Here is a 21,570-nt window from a genome sequence, read left to right as displayed (position 1 = left end):
ACCCAGGCACGGGTTGTGCCGGACTGACGACGCGCACCCCTGGCTTGGTGCGTGGAGCAGCAACGGGCCGGACCGGGCTGATGATGCGCACCCCTAGCTTGGTGCGTGGAGCAGGAACGGGCCGGACCGGGCTGACGATGCGCACCCCTGGCTTGGTGCGTGGAGCAGGAACGGGCCGGACCGGGCTGACGATGCGCACCCCTGGTTTGGTGCGTGGAGCAGCAACGGGCCGGACCGGGCTGACGATACGCACCCCTGGCTTGGTGCGTGGAGCAGGAACAGGCCGGGCCGGGCTGGCGACGCGCACCGTAGGCTTGGTGCGAGTGGCAGGAACAGACCGGGCCGGGCTGGCGACGTGCACCATCGGCTTGGTGCGGGGAGCAGGAACAGGCCGGACCGGGCTGGCGACGCGCACCATAGGCTCGGTGCGGGGAGCAGGAACAGGCCGGGCCGGGCTGGCGACGCGCACCATAGGCTTGGTGCGGGGAGCAGGAGCAGGCCGGGCCGGGCTGGCGACGCGCACCATAGGCTCGGTGCGGGGAGCAGGAACAGGCCGGGCCGGGCTGACGACACGCACCACAGGCTCGATGCGAGGAACAGGAACAGGCCGGACCGTACTGGGGACACACACCACTGGCCCTACGCAGGGATCAGGAACGGGCCGGACCGGACTGGTAACACACCCCAGTACCTCTCGCCGTGCCTCCACACTTTCCCTCTCCTCTGTGACCAGTGGCCCCCCTTAACCTGGCGGCCTCCTCTGCGCACCCGCTGGACCGCTCCATCGCGGCCTCCTGCTGCCCCGTCGTCCACGGCGTGAGCCCCCCCCTAAAAAATTTCTGGGGGTCTCTCCTCCCCGTGGACCAGGCCTCCCTAGTTCTCGCCAGACTCTCACCCCACTGCTCCAAAGTCCAACCTCTCTGCTCTTCACTTGGCTTGGCCCAGTCGAGACTCTTAATCCACTGCTCCATAGTCCAACCTCTCTGCTCTTCACTTGGCTTGGCCCAGTCGAGACTCCTACTCCACTGATCCCAAGTCCTTCCTCTCTCCTCTTCACGCTGCTTGGTCCAGTTTTGGTGGGATCTTCTGTCACGATCGTCGGGAACAGATGAGGACCAAGGCGCAGCGTTGCAGACGAACATACTCTTTATTAGTGATACACGACCAAAACAACAAAACAATAACGTGACAGTCAACGGTCTAACACAAACCAACTAGAACAAGATCCCACAACTATTGTGGGAAAACAGCCTCTATAAATATGGCTCCCAATCAGAGACAACCAGCAACAGCTGACACTCGTTGCCTCTGATTGGGAACCACTCTGGCCAACACAGAAATACAAAACTAGATCGTGAACATAGAAACAAAACACATAGAAACTACACACCCTGGCTCAAACTATAGAGTCCCCAGAGCCAGGGTGTGACAAGCTTCCTGGCTTCTCCGTTGTTTCATCTCTCACATCCATTTCTCATCCAACGCTCATTCCATCCTCTCATCCATCCATCCTCTCTCTCTCTCTTCCCATCCTCCCCTCTGTCTCTCCTCTGGTTTTGGATCACAGTGCCCCGTCAGAGAACAGGTGATTACCAGGAAATTAATTTGGCCCTTAATGATTGGCCCAGGGACGTAGTCTGCTGTGTGTGATTGGCCAGGGGACGAGGAGTCTAATTTCCCCTGATGCTTATGGCGAATAGTGGTCGCCCTCAATTACCATCTGCTGTGTGTGTGTGTGTGTTTGTGTGTGTGTGTGTGTTAGAGAGAGGGGGAGGGAGAGAGAGAGGCTGGTGAACTGGTATTAATGATCTCTCTCTACATTAATTATCTCTCTGACAAACACAATCACAAAAACACACACACACCTTACACATGTACACACACATACCTTACACATGTACACACACATACCTTACACATGTACACACACATACACAGCATAGTTTGGCTACTGACCTACCTTTCTCTCTCTCTCTCTCTCTCTCTCTCTCTCTCTCTCTCTCTCTCTCTCTCTCTCTCTCTCTCTCTCTGCTCTCTCTCTCTCTCTCTCTCTCTCTCTCTCTATTGACTGTGCCCCTCTCTCTCTCTCTCTCTCTCTCTCTCTCTCTCTCTCTCTCTCTCTCTCTCTCTCTCTCTCTCTCTCTCTCTCTCTCTCTCTCTCTATGTCCCCCCATCCTTTCTCTCTGCCCCCCTCCTCTCTCTCCCCTCCCCCTTTTCAGGTAAGATAAAGTACTCTGAGCAGGTGTATGACTCATGTATGGATGCGTTTGACTGCTTGCCGCTGGCTGCTCTGATGAACCAGCAGTTCTTGTGTGTCCATGGAGGGCTCTCGCCAGAGATCCACACGCTTGACGACATCAAAAAGGTTTTTATAGCACACAAACACACACATGCTGTTAATGCCCTGGTTACCATGGAGATTCAACCCTTGGTTTGACTCCACTTCCTGTACAGTATATGCTGTTGTCTCTCTCTCTCTCTCTCTCTCTCTCTCTCTCTCTCTCTCTCTCTCTCTCTCTCTCTCTCTCTCTCTCTCTCTCTCTCTGTTATTTCTGTGTGTTCTGGTTCTTTCTGTAGTTCAGTTGAACAGGTTCAAAGAACTGCCTTCATCTCTCTCTGTGTTCTGGTGTAGATAGGAATTTATTGTATCTATACAGTGTATGCATATGTTGTGTTGTCTTTGTCTCTGTAATCCAGTTGGACAGGTTCAAGGAGCCTCCAGCATTCGGGCCCATGTGTGACCTGCTGTGGGCCGACCCGCTCGAGGACTTTGGCAACGAGAAGACACAAGAGTACTTCGGCCACAACACAGTCAGGGGCTGCTCCTACTTCTACAGGTAATCACAGGTTTTAACATGACAATGCACACAGACACCAATACGGATACACACGCACACACTTGCACTCAGACACTCGCACACCCGCATACACACACCACACACACACACACACACGTCCGGAGCATCTTTAGGTGTGATATACAGGAGAAAGGTGAGGAACAAAGTACTGGATGTGAGATGAGAAATGTGTTGTACTAGGAGACTACAAGCTGCTTCAGAGATCCAACAACCAAAGAATAATTGGGATTTGTGTAACAGCTGTAATATTGGCCAGTTATCTCACAGAACCACACACATGTTTCAGCTTAAACCATATCCCACAATCCCTAGGGAGACTGCACCATTCTGTTTCCATGACGACTGGCTACTACTGCTAGATTGGGGATTGATATTAAGATACAGTGAGGGAAAGAGAGCTTGAGAGAGAGGGGGAGTGAGGGAGAAAAAAGAGATGAATAAAATGAGAGACCAGAGGAATGGAGTGATGAATAGTTGAGACGGTCGTCATAATATGGTGCTATACAATATGGAGCCCACACTACAGTCTACTGAGAGAAAAATACACTGCGCTCCTACTACTACCTGTCCAGACCTATGGCCGTCTCGATGGGGTGCCACAGGGTTCAATTCTCGGGCCGACTCTATTCTCTGTGTATATCAATGATGTCGCTCTTGCTGCTGGTGACTCTCAGATCCACCTCTACGCATACGACACCATTTTGTATACATCTGGCCCTTCATTGGACACTGTGTTAACAAACCTCCAAACGAGCTTCAATGACATACAACACTCCTTCTGTAGCCTCCAACTGCTCTTAAACACTAGTAAAACTAAATGCATGCTCTTCAATCGAACGCTGCTGGCACCCGCCCACCCGACTAGAATCACTACTCTCGACGGGTCTGACCTAGAGTATGTGGACAACTACAAATACCTAGGTGTCTGGTTAGACTGTAAACTCTCCTTCCAGACTCACATTAAGCATCTCCAATCCAAAGTTAAATCTAGAATCGGCTTCCTATTTCGCAACAAAGCCTCCTTCACTCATGCTGCCAAACATGCCCTCGTAAAACTGACTATCCACCGATCCTTGACTTCGGCGATGTCATTTACAAAATAGCCTCCAACACTCTACTCAGCAAATTGGATGTAGTCTATCACAGTGCCATCCGTTTTGTCACCAAAGCCCCATATACTACCCACCACTGTGACCTGTACGCTCTTGTTGGCTGGTCCTCACTACATATTCGTTGCCAAACCCACTGGCTCCAGGTCATCTATAAATCACTGCTAGGCAAATCCCCGCCTTATCTTAGCTCATTGGTCACCATAGCAACACCCACCCGTAGTATGCGCTCCAGCAGGTATATCTCACTGGTCATCCCCAAAGCCAACACCTCCTTTGGCCGCCATTCCTTCCAGTTCTCTGCTGCCAATGACTGGAACGAACTGCAAAAATCTCTGAAGCTGGAGACTCTTATCTCCCTCACTAACTTTAAGCATCAGTTGTCAGAGCACCTTACCGATCACTGCACCTGTACACAGCCCATCTGAAATTAGCCCACCCAACTACCTCATCCCCATATTGTTATTTATTTTGCTTATTTGCAACCCAGTATCTCTATTTGCACATCATCTCTTGCACATCTATCATTCCAGTGTTAATACTAAATTGTAATTATTTTGCACTATGTCCTATTTATTGCCTTACCTCCATAACTTGCTACATTTGCACACACTGTATATATATTTTCTGTTGTATTTTTGACTTTATGTTTTGTTTACCCCATATGTAACTCTGTGTTGTTGTTTTTATCGCACTGCTTTGCTTTATCTTGGCCAGGTCGCAGTTGTAAATGAGAACTTGTTCTCAACTGGCTTACCTGGTTAAATAAAGGTTAAATAAAAAATAAATAAAAAAATAGATGTTTCTGCTGTTCATTTTGGGCTCAATGATGACCCCTGGTGGTCATTCAATGTAAGCTGTTTCAGAGTAGGCATACTATCCCAGTCTGTAAAATGCAGGGTTGTTCAGAATAGAAACTCTCTCTCTCTCCAGTTACCCTGCCGTGTGTGAGTTTCTACAGACCAACAACTTGTTGTCGGTCATCAGAGCACATGAAGCGCAAGATTCTGGGTAAGAGAAGCCCTACTTCTTCTTTGGTTATTGACAAAACACTGTTATTCTTCACATGGCAAGTGACAGGGTGACAGTAAAGGACTCTAATTTAATGTATTATGTTTAAAACATTCACCTGTCTACCCCAGTGTGTGTTGATCCGGGGCTGGAGATGTGGGTTAAGTGTTTGGGGGGTGGGGATAGGGGTTGTTATGTCAACCAAAACAGCAGCATAAGGTTTCATAATCAAATCAGTCCATTTATAATCACAGCTATCCATAGTCAAGGCTAACCTTAACCACACAACAACCATATCTTTAACCCTACACCCAATCTATGTAATCCTAACCCTAACCCTAATCCTAATCTGTATTCCCTGACTGTGTCCCTGTTCAGGTACCGGATGTACAGAAAGAGTCAGACTACAGGCTTCCCCTCCCTCATCACCATCTTCTCAGCACCTAACTACCTGGACGTCTACAACAACAAAGGTTAGACGCGTACACGCACACACACACGCACACGTGTACACGCACACACACGCGTACACGCACACACACACCAGTAGGCTATCAGTGTGTAACAGTCCTCTCTCATTCTCTCATAGCGGCGGTGCTGAAGTATGAGAACAATGTGATGAACATCCGTCAGTTCAACTGTTCCCCTCATCCCTACTGGCTGCCCAACTTCATGGACGTCTTCACCTGGTCCCTGCCCTTCGTTGGAGAGAAAGGTGGGAAAAACTACTAGACGTATTACAAACACCAGAATAATATGTTCTCTGAATATGTTCTCTCTCTTATTTTGTCTCTGTCTTTGCCTGTCTTTCTCTCTCTCTTTCTCTCGCTCATATTGACTGTGCCCCCTCTCTCTCTCTCTCTCTCTCTCTCTCTCTCTCTCTCTCTCTCTCTCTCTCTCTCTCTCTCTCTCTCTCTCTCTCTCTCTCTCTCTCTCTCTCTCTCTCTCTCTCTCTCTCTCTCTCTCTCTCTCTCTCTCTCTCTCTCTCTCTCTCTCTCTCTCTCTCTCTCTCTCACTCCCTCTCTCTCTCTCTCTCTCTCTCTCTCTCTCTCTCTCTCTCTCTCTCTCTCTCTCTCTCTCTCTCTCTCTATCTTTCCACAGTGACAGAGATGCTAGTGAATGTTCTCAGTATCTGTTCAGATGATGAGCTCATGGAGAATGATGGAGAGGAAGAGGTCTATGATGGTAATCATACCTTTATAGAACTTGCCAGCTTGTAGTCCTAAAAACCAATGAGTTACCTCTGGTCCGTTCAGGGGGAAAGAATAGGGTTTTAGGAAAAAATGCCAAAAATAAGGTCTTAGGTTAACACAGGTTTAGGAGATCTTATACGTGTTGATTGGTTGGTTCCAGTTCACTATTGTTATGTCAATATAACCTTCCTTTTCACGTTCTTTTGATTGGTGTCCTGTGTTTTACACCTCTGTGATTGGTTCCTTCCAGCCAATGCAGCGGCGGCTAGGAAAGAGGTGATCAGGAACAAGATCCGTGCCATCGGGAAGATGGCCAAAATGTTCCAAGTTTTACGGTGAGTGAGCTTCAGTGTGTGTGTGTCTGTGTGTGTGTGTGTGTGTGTCTGTGTGAACAATTGCGTAGGTCTCTGTGTATGAGCATCTTTTTTTTGTATGTGTGTGCGCAGATGCATGTGAGAGTGTGTATGCTAGTGTGTGTGTGTCTGTGTGTTTTTAATCCTCTATGTGTGTGTGTATCTGTGTTTTAGGGAGGAGAGTGAGAACGTATTGACCCTGAAGGGACTGACACCCACTGGCATGCTGCCCAGCGGAGTTCTGTCAGGAGGCAAGCAGACTCTGCAGAGCGGTGAGTACACACACACACACACACACACACACACACACACACACACACACACACACACACACACACACACACACACACACACACACACACACACACACACTCACACACACATTCCCACTTTCTCACACACATTTGCATACACACACTATCTATATACACACACACTATCTATCTATCCACCCCTCTCTTTTCCTTCCTTTCCTTTCCTCTGTCACCCTCTCTCTCTCTCTCTCTCTCTCTCTCTCTCTCTCCCTCTCTCTCTCTATCCCATGTTCGTCCTCTGTCACCCTCTCTCTCTCTCTCTCTCTCTCTCTGTCTCTCTATCCCATGTTCGTCCTCTGTCACCCTCTCTCTTCTCTCTCTCTCTCTCTCTCTCTCTCTCTCTCTCTCTCTCTCTCTCTCTGTCTCTTTATCTCTCTGTCTCTTTATCCCATGTTCATCCTCTGTCACCCTCTCTCTCTCTCCCTCTCTCTCTCTCTCTATCTCTATCCCATGTTCGTCATCTGTTACTCACCACGTCAGTCAGTGTCACCCTCACCTCACTACTGCTGAGGAGTACTAATAGCCTGGTATGTGTGAGTGTGAGCTAACGCTAGCTACCAAACATGCTAACATGCTAGCACCAAACGCCCTCTGCACTGAAGGCTGCAGTGCCGCTCTAAGGGTTTTGCATGAATAACCCTCACCCTCCTCCCTCTTTCTCTCTCCCTCACTTTCTCCTTCACTCTCTATCTTTCTCTCACTCTCACTCCCTCTCTCTCTTTCTCTCTTTCTCTCCATCCTCAGCTACCATTGAGGCCATTGAAGCCATCGATCCTGTTGAGGACGCAGAAGGTAAATTCCACTCATGCATCAACAATGAGAGTAAGCGAGTGAGTGTGTGAGAGAATGAAAGAGGTTGAGAAAGAGGCGGATGAGGCATGGCGATCCATCTACGCCATACACTTACCCACAATGCATTGAGCTCTTCTAACAGCACAGCTCATGGTGAAGCCTGACTGCTCTTATTCTTTCTCCTCACGCACGCACACACACACACACACACACACACACACACACACACACACACACACACACACACACACACACACACACACACACACACACACACACACACACAGACACACACACACTGCCCTCTACACACTCCACACACAAACACATACACACTCCCCTCTATATATTCCCCACACACACACTCCCCTCTACAAACTCCTCACACACACACACACACACATACACACACACACACACACACACACACACACACACACACACACACACACACACACACACACACACACACACACCCCTCTACACACTCCTCACACACACACACAAACACACAAACGGTAAAACAGTGGCTAAACATGAGTGTGTATCGGCTGGGGGAGGACTCTGATCCTATGATAACTCTAACATCGTCCCTACACAATGACATCATCCCTACACAACCTCTGCTATTTGCTTTCGGTACAATAACATGTGCTGTGTGGAGCCTGTGGAGTTTTGCATTGGAAAAGTGAGGTTCCATGATGATACACATTGTTAACACATGAACACTACAATCTTTATGTAGACTGTCAGTCGCTTGTAGGCTACTGTTGAATCTTGATACTTATAAGTCTGGAAGAATAGGGATTGTTAGTGTGTAAATTATGTCTGTAAGTGTTCAGTATATTTTGTTTGTGTGCTCTGTTTGTACTGGCCTAGCTGTTGTGTGTATTTATAAGGCTTGTGTGTAGTAACTAGTAGGGTTGGGCGGTATCCAGATTTTCATATCGTCATACCGTCCTTTCTCATCCCGGGATATACGGTATTACCGGCTTAATACACAAGGGGGTGCCAAAAAAAGCTAAAAAGCCCATTGAGTGTCTATTACCAGAATGCTAACAAAATTAGCACAGGTAATAGCGAATTTCCATGGAGGCTGCTAGCTAAATATGCTAACGAGCGCAAACAAAAATAAATTAATTGCAAAGAAAGGCAATCCAGCTCATAAAGGTATACATACAGTGCATTCGGAAAGTATTCAGACCCCTTGACTTTTTTCACATTTTGTTACGTTACAGCCTTATTCTAAAATCAAATTAAATAAATAAAAATCCTCCTCAATCTACACACAGACTATTTGCATTGACCCCCCCCCCCTTTTCTTTACGCTGCTGCTACTCGCTGTTTATTATCTATACATAGTCACTTTACCCCTACCTACATGTACATATTACCTCAATTACCTCGACTAACATGTACCATTTTTTTACATTTTAGTCATTTAGCAGACGCTCTTATCCAGAGCGACTTACAGTTAGTGAGTGCATAAATTTTTTCATCCCCCCGCACATTGACTCGGTACCGGTAACCCCTGTATATAGCCTCTTTATTGTTATTTTATTGTTGCTCTTTTATTTTTTACTTAGTTTATTTAGTAAATCTTTTTCTTAACTCTTATTTGTCTTAAAACTGCATTGTTGGTTAAGGACTTGTAAGTAAGCATTTCACGGTAAGGTCTACACCTGTTGTATTCGGCACATGTGACAAATTAAATGTGATTTGATTTGATTTGAATACCCCATAATGACAAAGCGAAAACTGGTTTTTAGAAATGTTTGCAAATGTTTTCAAAATAAAAAACGGAAATACCGGATTTACATAAGTATTCAGACCCTTTGCTATGAGACTCAAAATTGAGCTCGGGTGCATCCTGTTTCCATTGATCATCCTTGAGATGTTTCTACAACTTGATTGGAGTCCACCTGTGGTAAATTAAATTGATTGGACATGATTTGGAAAGGCACACATCTGTCTATATGAGGTCCCACAGTTGACAGTGCATGTCAGAGCAAACACCAAGCCATGAGGTCGAATAAATTGTCAATAGAGCTCCAAGACAGGATTGTGTCGAGGCACAGATCTGGGGAAGGGTACCAAAAAATGTCTGCAGCATTGAAGGTCCCCAAGGACACAGTGGCCTCCATCACACTGACAGAGCTCCAGAGTTCCTCTATGGAGATGGGAGAACCTACCAGAAAGACAACCATCTCTGCAGCACTCCACCAATCAGGCTTTTACGGTAGAGTGGCCAGACGGAAGCCACTCCTCAGTAAAAGGCACATAACAGCCCGCTTGGAGTTTGCCAAAAGGCACCTAAAGAACTCTGACCATGAGAAACAAGATTCTCTGGTCTGATGAAACCAAGATTGAACTCTTTGGCCTGAATGCCAAGCATCACATCTGGAGGAAACCTGGCGCCATCCCTACGGTGAAGCATGGTGGTGGCAGAATCATGCTGTGGAGATGTTGTTCAGCGGCAGGGACTGGGAGACTAGTCAGGATCGAGGGAAAGATGAACGGAGCAAAGTACAGAGAGATCCTTGATGTAAACCTGCTCCAGAGCACTCAGGACCTCAGACTGGGGCGAGGATTCACCTTCCAACAGGACAACAACCCTAAGCACACAGCCAAGACAACGCAGGAGTGGCTTCAGGACAAGTCTCTGAATGTCCTTGAGTGGCCCAGCCAGAGCCCGGACTTGAACCTGATCTAACATCTCTGGAGAGACCTGAAAATAGCTGTGCAGCGACTCTCCCCATCTAACCTGACAGAGCTTGAGAGGATCTGTAGAGAAGAATGGGAGAAACTCCCCAAATACAGGTGTGCCAAGCTTGTAGCGTCATACCCAAGAAGAATCGAGGCTGTAATCACTGCCAAAGGTGCTTCAACAAAGTATTGAGTAAAGAGTCTGAATACTTATGTAAATGTCATATTTAAGTTTTTTATTTTTAATACATTTGCAAAAATGTCTAAAATCAAGATAGCAGCTGTACAGACTTCTCAAACATGGCAGAAAGCTAACACAACATGATGCCCGTCTCCTTATTAATTCAGCCACTTACTGAGATAATGCAACCCTTAACTTTAACTTGCTAGTTAATGCAGAATGCTGCGTTTTTCACACAGAAACAATATAAAACGCATAAGAAATATCTTTCTGCATTTTGTAAACGCAGATCTAAAATGCTTCTTATTGTAATTTCTGCTCGGTATCAGACTAATGTTGTGCTTCAGTTGCACTTCTCCACTCGGATGACAGAGCTCTGACTGATGTGTAGCTACTTTTCTCTGGTACTTTTCCGTTTAGACTGCTTTTCTCCGGTATAATACAAGATTAAGTTTAAGCAAAACATTAGGAAATGTAGCTGGCTATATTCTTTCTATGATAAACATTAGAAATATGATGGCCATGCATCGTTTTTCCAAAAAAGACCTTGCTTTTTCAGTGTAAGCTCATTTACTTGTGCGGCTGCCAGACAAATAGCGTTACACTTCTGTTGTCATCTGATAAAAATTAAGCTATTTTCTGCCGAATGTGTTGCACTAATGTATACTGAACTAAAATATAAATGCAACTTGCAACAATTTCAACTACTTTACTGAGTTACAGTTCATATAAGAAAATCAGTCAATTGAAATACATTCATTAGGCCCTAATCTATGGATTTCACATGACTGGGCAGGGGCGTAGCCATGGGTGGGCCTGGGAGGGCATAGGGCCACCCACTTGGGAGCCAGGCTCAGCTAATCAGTATGAGTTTTTCCCCACAAAAAGGCTTTATTACAGACAGAAATACTCCTCCGTTTTATAAGCTGTCCGGGTGGCTGGTCTCAGATGATCCCACAGGTGTAGAAGCTGGATGTGGAGGTCATGGGCTGGCGTGGTTACACGTGGTCTGCGGTTGTGAGGCCGGTTGGACGTACTGCCAAATTCTCTAAAACGACGTTGGACACAACTTATGCTAGATAAATTAACATTAAATTCTATGGCAACAGCTCTGGTGGACATTCCTGCAGTCAGTATGCCAATTGTGCGCTCCCTCAAAATGTAGACATCTGTGGCATTGTGTTGTGACAACACTGCACATTTTAGTGGCCTTTTATTGTCCCCAGCACAAGGTGCACCTGTGTAATGATCATGCTGTTTAATCAGCTTCTTGATATGCCAAACCTGTCAGGTGGATGGATTATCTTGGCAAAGGAGAAATGCTCACTAACAGGGATGTAAACAAATATGTGCACAAAATTTGAGAGAAATAAGCTTTTTGTGTGTATAGAAAATTTCAGGGATCTTTTATTTCATCTCATGAAACATGCTATAGTGCTATAAAGAACACTTTCCTAAGGTTCTATAAAGAACGTGAGTCATAAATAACCGTCACTGGCCATAGTCATATTTAACATGTAATGGCATAACACAACTGATAGACTGGAATGACACTCTCAATCACGGTTGAAACGGAGCTGTGAGCAAACCAAGCTCCAAAATATTCGAATGAGCCGACGCCCCTACATTTTAATTGTCACTAAAAGAGGAAAGAACCCTTTTCTGAACTGCAAAGAACTACTGAATGGCTCAAACAATTCTTTGAGTCATTATGGTCCCACATAGAACCATCACGCTTCCCAAAGAACACTCATTTCTTAGTGTGTAGCAACTGCATTGTAACTACATTGTATGTGTGTATTACATGTGTGTGTAATTGTGTTGTGATCTGTCTCCCCAGCGATCCGAGGCTTCTCTCCTCAACATAAGATCAATAGCTTTGCGGAGGCCAAGGGTCTGGACCGGATCAACGAGCGCATGCCCCCCCGCCGTGACGCCGTCAACAGTGTGGGTCTGTCCATGGGCCGTATGAACATGGGGGAACCCAACGGCACTGACAACAACAGCAATATACAGGGATGAGGCACACACACACACACACATTTAAACACTAATTCATACACACTCTGAAACACACACATAGATATGAAGTACATACACAAACATACACACATTTACATTTTAGTCATTTAGCAGATGCTCTTATCCAGAGCGACTTACAGTTAGTGAGTGCATACATTTTATTCTTCATACATTTGACTTACACATACTCACAAATACACACTTACGCTTAAATACACTTGATTTAAACATAAAGTACACACACATACAGTTGAAGTCGGAAGTTTACATACACTTAGGTTGGAGTCATTAAAACTTGTTTTTCAACCACTCCACACATTTCTTGTTAACAAACTATAGTTTTGGCAAGTCGGTTAGGATATCTACTTTATGCATGACACAAGTAATTTTTCCAACAATTGTTTACAGATAGGTTATTTCACTTATAATTCACTGTATCACAATTCCAGTGGGTCAGAAGTTTATGTACAATAAGTTGACTGTGCCTTTAAACAGCTTGGAAAATTCAAGAAAATGATGTCAAGGCTTTAGAAGCTTCTGATAGGCTAATTGACATAATTTGAGTCAATTGGAGGTGTACCTGTGGATGTATTTCAAGGCCTACCTCAAACTCAGTGCCTCTTTGCTTGACATTATGGGAAAATCAAAAGAAATCAGCCAAGACCTCAGAAAAAGAATGGTAGACCTCCACAAGTCTTGTTCATCCTTGGGAGCAATTTCCAAATGCCTGAAGGTACCACGTTCATCTGTACAAACAATAGTACGCAAGTATAAACACCATGGGACCACGCAGCCGTCATACCGCTCAGGAAGGAGACGCAGTCTGTCTCCTAGAGATGAACGTACTTTGGTGCGAAAAGTGCAAATCAATCCCAGAACAACAGCAAACGACCTTGTGAAGATGCTGGAGGAAACAGGTACAAAAGTATCTATATCCACAGTAAAACTAGTCCTATATCGACATAACCTGAAAGGCCGCTCAGCAAGGAAGAAGCCACTGCTCCAAAACCGCCATAAAAAAGCCAGACTACGGTTTGCGACTGCACATGGGGACAAAGATCGTACTTTTTGGAGAAATGTCCTCTGGTCTGATGAAACAAAAATAGAACTGTTTGGCCATAATGACCATTGTTATGTTTGGAGGAAAAAGGGGGTGGCTTGCAAGCCGAAGAACACCATCCCAACCGTGAAGCACGGGGGTGGCAGCATCATGCTGTGGGGGTGCTTTGCTGCAGGAGGGACTGGTGCACTTCACAAAATAGATGGCATCATGAGGAAGGAAAATTATGTGGATATATTGAAGCAACATCTCAAGACATCAGTCAGGAAGTTAAAGCTTGATCGCAAATGGGTCTTCCAAATGGACAATGACCCCAAGCATACTTCCAAAGTTGTGGCAAAATGGCTTAAGGACAACAAAGTCAAGGTATTGGAGTGGCCATCACAAAGCCCTGACCTCAATCCTATAGAAAATGTGTGGGAAGAACTGAAAAAGTGTGTGCGAGCAAGGAGGCCTACAAACCTGACTCAGTTACATCAGCTCTGTCAGGAGGAATGGGCCAAAATTCACCCAACTTATTGTGGGAAGCTTGTGGTAGGCTACCCGAAACGTTTCACCCAAGTTAAACAATTTAAAGGCAATGCTACCAAATACTAATTGAGTGTATGTAAACTTCTGACCCACTGGGAATGTGATGAAAGAAATAAAAGCTGACATTTCACATTCTTAAAATAAAGTGGTGATCCTAACTGACCTAAAACAGGGAATTTTTACTAGGATTAAATGTCAGGAATTGTGAAAAACTGAGTTTAAATGTATTTGGCTATGGTGTATCTAAACTTCCGACTTCAACTGTACTTATACATACACTTAAACACAAAACATACAGGACACACAAGTCAACATATACCCTTATACAGTGATGGTACACACATCATCCTCCTCCTCCCCCTACCCCGTCCTGTTGCTGCCCAGCCCATCTCTCCACCAGTGTGGCAAGACTGTGCCATGGATGGTTGATGCGTCCTACTGGACAAACTGTACTGCAGGTTCCATCACTACCTGACCTGGTCACACACACTACTGCAGGCCCCTGACCTGACCACCTGACCGCACCACACTACTGCAGGCCCCTGACCTGACCACCTGACCGCACCACACTACTGCAGGCCCCTGACCTGACCACCTGACCGCACCACACTACTGCAGGCCCCTGACCTGACCACCTGACCGCACCACACTACTGCAGGCCCCTGACCTGACCACCTGACCGCACCACACTACTGCAGGCTCCTGACCTGACCACCTGACCGCACCACACTACGGAACACTCTACTGGAAGTTCTGGAACACTCCAATGCAAAACAAAGAGCTACTGTTCTGTTCTCATTGTGTAGTGGGGGTGACTGGGTGACAGATGTTACCTTTCTGTTGTGTTGGGGGCAGAGGGAGGGGGGTGGGGGGGATTGGGGAGGGGAGGCATGGGGTGAGAGGTCAATGGGGGCTGAGGTGGCATGCGGGAGAGGGACTTTTTCAGTTTCCTCTTCTCATTTTAAAACAGGAAGTTGTGTTGTCAGCCCGGTTGGTGGTTTACTTCATTAACTTTATTTTATAAGATAGCTAGATAGATAGAGAGATGGACTGGATGGTTGTCATGACGTCCATGGGAGTTTATTTGTGTGTGCTTGTGTCTGCGTTTGTGATTGTGTGAGTGAATGTGTTGTCTGTACGGGTGAAATTTGAATGGCATTTTCATATGCAAACATACAAGGTTGTGCTATCAAACATATTTTGCTACTAGTACTATATGACAATAACAGGACATTGAAATGAAGCATATTATTTATTAACTTCAAGGAAAAGACAATGTTGTCAGAAGGTTAAAATTGCAGTCTTATTACTTGAGTGTTCTCTCTCGATCTTATTTTATAAGCCAATATGCTCCACTGGTCAGTTAGTCAGAACTGAGGTGTGTGACCCACCGTTAATTCACAGTACACTCAATACACCCCAGGCAAACGCTGCCTCTAAAGTCAGATAAGTAAAACTGACCTTACATCAGTTTTAGGGGCGACGTCTGTCTATTCCAATCTTATGTTCTATTGCTGCCAAAACTGATCTTATTTCACATTTAAGGGCAACTTTTTACCACTTTTACCTATTCCACTTGCTGGGACTAGCTACACTTTTTATGTTATATTGCTGCCAAGTCAATAATAGAAATAGAAAGCATAGAATGGACACCTGTATCAGAGATTGACATTTTGAAATAATTTTGAAATGTTTTGCTGGCATGCAATCAGAATCAGCAATGAGTGAAGTCCATTCTATGCGTTCCATTTCTATGGTGTCCTCTTAATTTGCTGTCCAGTAGCCTATAACCTGAGCTGGCTGCACTGGAGGAAGTCCCTATACTGTATATGATGTTGTGTTCTACCTTGAAATGAAGTGTTTTTGGCTGAGTGTGAGCAGTGACTAACAGAAGTCAACAGAAGGTTATTTATTTGTAAAGCATTTATAAACGCATCAGTGCATGCAGTTAAGTTATTTGATAATAATAATAATAATAATGTGAAATTTGATTTGTGCCGTGTTTCAGTATGGTAAATTCATTTTTTCTTGCTTCGAATTAACTAAAGGATAATATTTATTTAGTAAAACGTTTATTTTGTAATTTTTGTTATTTTTTGTGTGATTTTGTTATTGTTATTATTATGTTTTTCATGACTGTATTATGAGTTCATTTATTGTTTTATTTTGATGCTGTACAGAATGGGAGCTTGTATGAGGTGAAATGCATTGTGACTCTATCTCTCCTCTCTTCTCTGTTGATGTACAGGAGTTGCTTTTAAACCTACAATAGCGTGAATGAATGACCATGCTATAAAGAGACAGACTTCCATTCAGGCAGCCAAAGCATGATTGCATGCTAAACTCATCTGTAAAAGCAGACACAGTTACAGAATTTTTGTCTCTCACATTTCAAAGGAAAAATGTACTCTCTAAATTATATTCTTGTTATTTAATATTATTATTATTCTATTTATAATTAACATTATTCTTAAGCTCTCTGCTGGTTGCTCTCACGTTTTGCTGATCCTTGTTTGGTCTCATTGTGCTTTATTTTGAGAGGTGAACTTACTGGAGACCTCGTGCCATGTAGTTTGTGCCATGGCTCTCTCTCTCTCTCGGACTCCCTTATCACACACACTGTAAGCATGCCCCATGGGACAAACCACTTTTTTTACTCTTGAATAAAATATGCATGAACCTTTGGCTTTGACTACCTTTATTTCCTCCGTCGGTCACAGACACACACGCACACGCACACACACCACATATACCAAACATTAGGAACACCTTCCTAACATTGAGTTGACTCCAATGCTTCCCACAGTTGTGTCAAGTTGGCTGGATGTCCTTTGGGTGGTGGACCATTCTTGATACACACAGGAAACTGTTGAGCCTGAAAAACTCAGCAGCGTTGCAGTTCTTGACACAAACATTTTACATTTTTACATTTTAGTCATTTAGCAGACGCTCTTATCCAGAGCGACTTACAGTTAGTGAGTGCATGCATTATATATTTTTATTTTTTCATACTGGCCCCCCTTGGGAATCGAACCCACAACCCTGGCATTGCAAACGCCATGCTCTACCAACTGAGCTACAAACCGGTGCGCCTGGCACCTACTACTATACCCAGTTCAAAGGCACTTACATATTTTGTCTTGCCCATTCACCCTCTGAATGGCACACACATCCACGTCTCAATTGTCTCTAGGCTTAAAAATCCTTCTTTAACCTGTCTCCTCCCCTTCATTTACGCTAATTGAAGTGGATTTAACAAGGGATATCAATAAGGGATCATAGCTTTCACCTGGTCAGTCTATGTCATGGAAAGAGCAGGTGTTCTTAATGTTTTGTACACTCAGTGTATGTTCTCTAATTGCTGTCTGATGGAGAACGCTCCCTCAGTAGATCACACACAATAACTGCAACTGTTATCTATTACAGTACATGCCTCTTCCACCACTCCCTGTTCCACTACTGTTATATATTACAGTACATGCCTCTTCCACCACTCCCTTTTCCACTACTGTTATATATTACAGTACATGCCTCTTCCACCACTCCCTGTTCCACTACTGTTATATATTACAGTACATGCCTCTTCCACCACTCCCTGTTCCACTACTGTTATATATTACAGTACATGCCTCTTCCACCACTCCCTGTTCCATTACTGTTATCTATTACAGTACATGCCTCTTCCACCACTCCCTGTTCCACTACTGTTATCTATTACAGTACATGCCTCTTCCACCACTCCCTGTTCCACTACTGTTATATATTACAGTACATGCCTCTTCCACCACTCCCTGTTCCATTACTGTTATCTATTACAGTACATGCCTCTTCCACCACTCCCTGTCCCATTACTGTTATCAATTACAGTACATGCCTCTTCCACCACTCCCTGTTCCACTACTGTTATCTATTACAGTACATGCCTCTTCCACCCCTCCCTGTTCCACTACTGTTACCTATTACAGTACATGCCTCTTCCACCACTCCCTGTTCCACTACTGTTACCTATTACAGTACATGCCTCTTCCACCACTCCCTGTTCCACTACTGTTATCTATTACAGTACTGGACTAAGCAACTGGACTAAGGAGACTGTAGCTCTATTGAAAATCACTCTTCCTGGCTCTTCCACAAATGTTTCCAGGCATGATGTGGATGGGGTCCACTCCATCCAGGGAATACATTTTAATTTGATTCATGAATTGAAAAGTGCCTGTTATTTTCTGTAATATCTTTAGGCTACCTAGGCCAGGATTCCACACCTGGATAGGGACCGTGACTTGCAGTGCTGTGCAGTGATGTGCTGTGCTGTGTAATAACACTGTAATAAGGTTTGAGTGGACTTGAGAGAGGTGGGTTAACTGAAACTCGTTACATCACCTCCCCAACAGGTTATCACAAGAACACATACTGTATGGTTCATCAGACATGTGGCAGTTGTAGCAGTGTTTTTAAACAGGGAAAAGTCTGGTTATAAAAACTTCCTCCTACGCTTACACCCATGCCTCTTCCACCACTCCCTGTTCCACTATTGTTATCTATTACAGTACATGCCTCTTCCACCACTCCTTGTTCCACTACTGTTACCTATTACAGTACATGCCTCTTCCACCACTCCCTGTTCCACTACTGTTATCTATTACAGAACATGCCTCTTCCACCACTCCCTGTTCCACTACTGTTACCTATTACAGTACATGCCTCTTCCACCCCTCCTTGTTCCACTACTGTTACCTATTACAGTACATGCCTCTTCCACCACTCCCTGTTCCACTACTGTTATCTATTACAGTACATGCCTCTTCCACCACTCCCTGTTCCATTACTGTTATCTATTACAGTACATGCCTCTTCCACCACTCCCTGTTCCATTACTGTTATATATTACAGTACATGCCTCTTCCACCACTCCCTGTTCCACTACTGTTACCTATTACAGTACATGCCTCTTCCACCACTCCCTGTTCCACTACTGTTATATATTACAGTACATGCCTCTTCCACCACTCCCTGTTCCACTACTGTTACCTATTACAGTATGTGCATCTTCCACCCCTCCCTGTTCCACTACTGTTACATATTACAGTACATGCCTCTTCCACCACTCCCTGTTCCACTACTGTTATATATTACAGTACATGCCTCTTCCACCACTCCCTGTTCCATTACTGTTATCTATTACAGTACATGCCTCTTCCACCACTCCCTGTTCCACTACTGTTATCTATTACAGTATGTGCATCTTCCACCCCTCCCTGTTCCACTACTGTTACATATTACAGTACATGCCTCTTCCACCACTCCTTGTTCCACTACTGTTACCTATTATAGTTCAGCAACGCCTCTGTGTGGAATGTATTATGTTTGTTTGCACATGCTTTAAATCTCCCTTCCTATTGTGGTGTCTCAAAATATGTTGCTAATTATGCTGTGATGATAAGAAGTCCGCTTACACTGTACTTTGATTATAAAGGTTTATTGTATCAAAGATCACAGTATCAATTTACAGACATCTGCAGATATCTGGAGAACAACGGCCCAATCTGTTAATATGTTGTTTTTCTCCTTCTTTGTTTAAGACATGGTATTTATATCCTATGTGACATAGTATGGCGTGATTTTAATAAACCAATCCCCGGCTTTCACATATCTCCAAATGTGCTCTATTCCAAGAAACCTATGTAGCAATGCTTTTCCAAATGCTTCAGCAAAGCAGAGTAAAGTTCATCTATTACACCATTTGCAAACATCAGCAAAATCAATAGACCTTCAGACACTACATATTTCCCCCGTTCGAGACTAATTAAGTCTCGAAAACAAAAAGAATAGGATTATGACAAATAACAATTTTTGTTCTTGAGTAACTTCAGCAATAAACCATAATTTATGGAGAGTAAACACATGTTTATATAGACACATTTTTGTATGGGGTGTAAATAAATTGTTATGGAGTGTAAGAGCCAAAAACCTGTCTGGCAGCTTTCATTCCAAATATCCATCAGTCAATCAAGACAGGAAAATTCTCTCACGGCCCCTCTGCCCTAGGCGACCACCTAAGTACTCCAGATCAATTCATAAATCTTTATCAATGCATTTTAAGCTATGATGCAATTGAATACACATGAAAACCTCAGCAAACAAAATACAATCAAAATGTCCACATTCAGGCTGGTCGACCCATCGGACCCTCCTGTGGATTCTCTCTGTCCCTGCCTAGACCCAATATCCCTAAGCTTCAACGAAATAAACAAAAACATCTGAGGTCCCCACATGTACCCAACAACAGAAAACATAATTATTCAAAAATTAATACAGAAAGAATATAACACTGGAATGTAGTCCACTACACTGCAGCTCCTCCACAGTGTCGACTTTCAATGCGACGTCGATGATGGAATCTGAACATTTCCACACCTTCCTTGTTCCACTTCCTCCAGTCCATTCATATTGTCCATGTTTGAGTATTTGAATCCCTCTACATATTCCCCCATAAGCTTCTGGAAGAAAAGAAAAGACCAAACAGTATCTTTTGCAAAACAACACATTCAAATTAAAACATCAATATCAGCAATAATATAAGAATGATATATAAGATTATATATAAAATGAATCACATTCCATTTCCCCCCTTTGATTCATAAGAAAATACTAAATATCACAATAATATAATTATCCCACAATCAGATATTCCAAATTTCCTAGAGATATTTCAACCCTAGTTTTCATAACATTTTAGTCTGACTATTTTCCAAATTTTTATTTTATTTTTATTTTTTCAAAAACCATTTCACTGATTTATTCACAAAACTCTTTCCCATTTTCTGAGGATATTAAATCGGGAAATTCCCACCTGCTTATGACTTCTTTACACAAGAACTTTGCAACCGACTGAGCATCTTTTAGCTTAGTTGGACATCTTATGCACCTCTTGGTATATGAATGTAACCAAGGATATCAGTCACACATTTTTCAGACAGATTGTGCACCTACCTATGACATAGTCAACCTATTCAAGAAAATATGGTTCCCAAAATCATACTCCTTTGAGATTATTCTAATCTCCCCTCTTGCAACATTAGCTAACCCATAGCTTCCTAAATCATCATGGTTTCTCCAAAACAATAATTGATTGCTACTCTAAGGATTTTTTTTTAATTGTCTTCAAAACCCTTGCTTTCGAAAGTCCTTCAATTTATGGTTCAATCCCTTGGATTGCTTCATCTTTCAATGGATACTGATTCTTCCAAGGAGGTCTGGCTCCTCGTTGAAGTTCAACTTACACCTCAATTGAGTTGATTTCACAAATCCAATATCAGTACTACTTTGATATCACAAACATTCTTGAACTTTTTGCAACATCTTCTCTTTCATAGGGTCTGAATCCATCTTCACACTGCAAATAGATTCATCTGTCATCCATACAGCTTGTGGCTCTCCTTG

General features: G+C 44.0%; 1 protein-coding gene across 4 annotated transcripts in view; it reads left to right on the top strand.

Moving 5' to 3' along the window:
• Positions 1-12,615, top strand: part of LOC121533584 (serine/threonine-protein phosphatase 2B catalytic subunit alpha isoform-like) — a 37,988-nt gene extending 25,373 nt beyond the window's left edge. For 3 of the 4 annotated variants that reach the window (XM_045205793.1, XM_041839664.2, XM_045205796.1), the window contains 10 exons: positions 2,220-2,365; positions 2,698-2,837; positions 4,901-4,978; positions 5,357-5,451; positions 5,568-5,693; positions 6,080-6,163; positions 6,422-6,506; positions 6,699-6,796; positions 7,583-7,630; positions 12,358-12,615. In XM_045205793.1, the coding sequence (XP_045061728.1) occupies positions 2,220-2,365; positions 2,698-2,837; positions 4,901-4,978; positions 5,357-5,451; positions 5,568-5,693; positions 6,080-6,163; positions 6,422-6,506; positions 6,699-6,796; positions 7,583-7,630; positions 12,358-12,539 (1,082 nt within the window). In that variant the 3' untranslated portion in view covers positions 12,540-12,615. The remainder of the gene's footprint in view (positions 1-2,219; positions 2,366-2,697; positions 2,838-4,900; positions 4,979-5,356; positions 5,452-5,567; positions 5,694-6,079; positions 6,164-6,421; positions 6,507-6,698; positions 6,797-7,582; positions 7,631-12,357) is intronic. The other variant, XM_045205794.1, reaches the window with a different exon arrangement.
• Positions 12,616-21,570: the final 8,955 nt, after the last annotated feature.

Source organism: Coregonus clupeaformis, chromosome 2, assembly GCF_020615455.1.
Source record: "Coregonus clupeaformis isolate EN_2021a chromosome 2, ASM2061545v1, whole genome shotgun sequence".
NCBI lineage: Eukaryota > Metazoa > Chordata > Actinopteri > Salmoniformes > Salmonidae > Coregonus > Coregonus clupeaformis.
The sequence above is the reverse complement of the archived record's forward strand: the minus strand, read 5'-3'. Positions and strand labels throughout refer to the sequence as shown.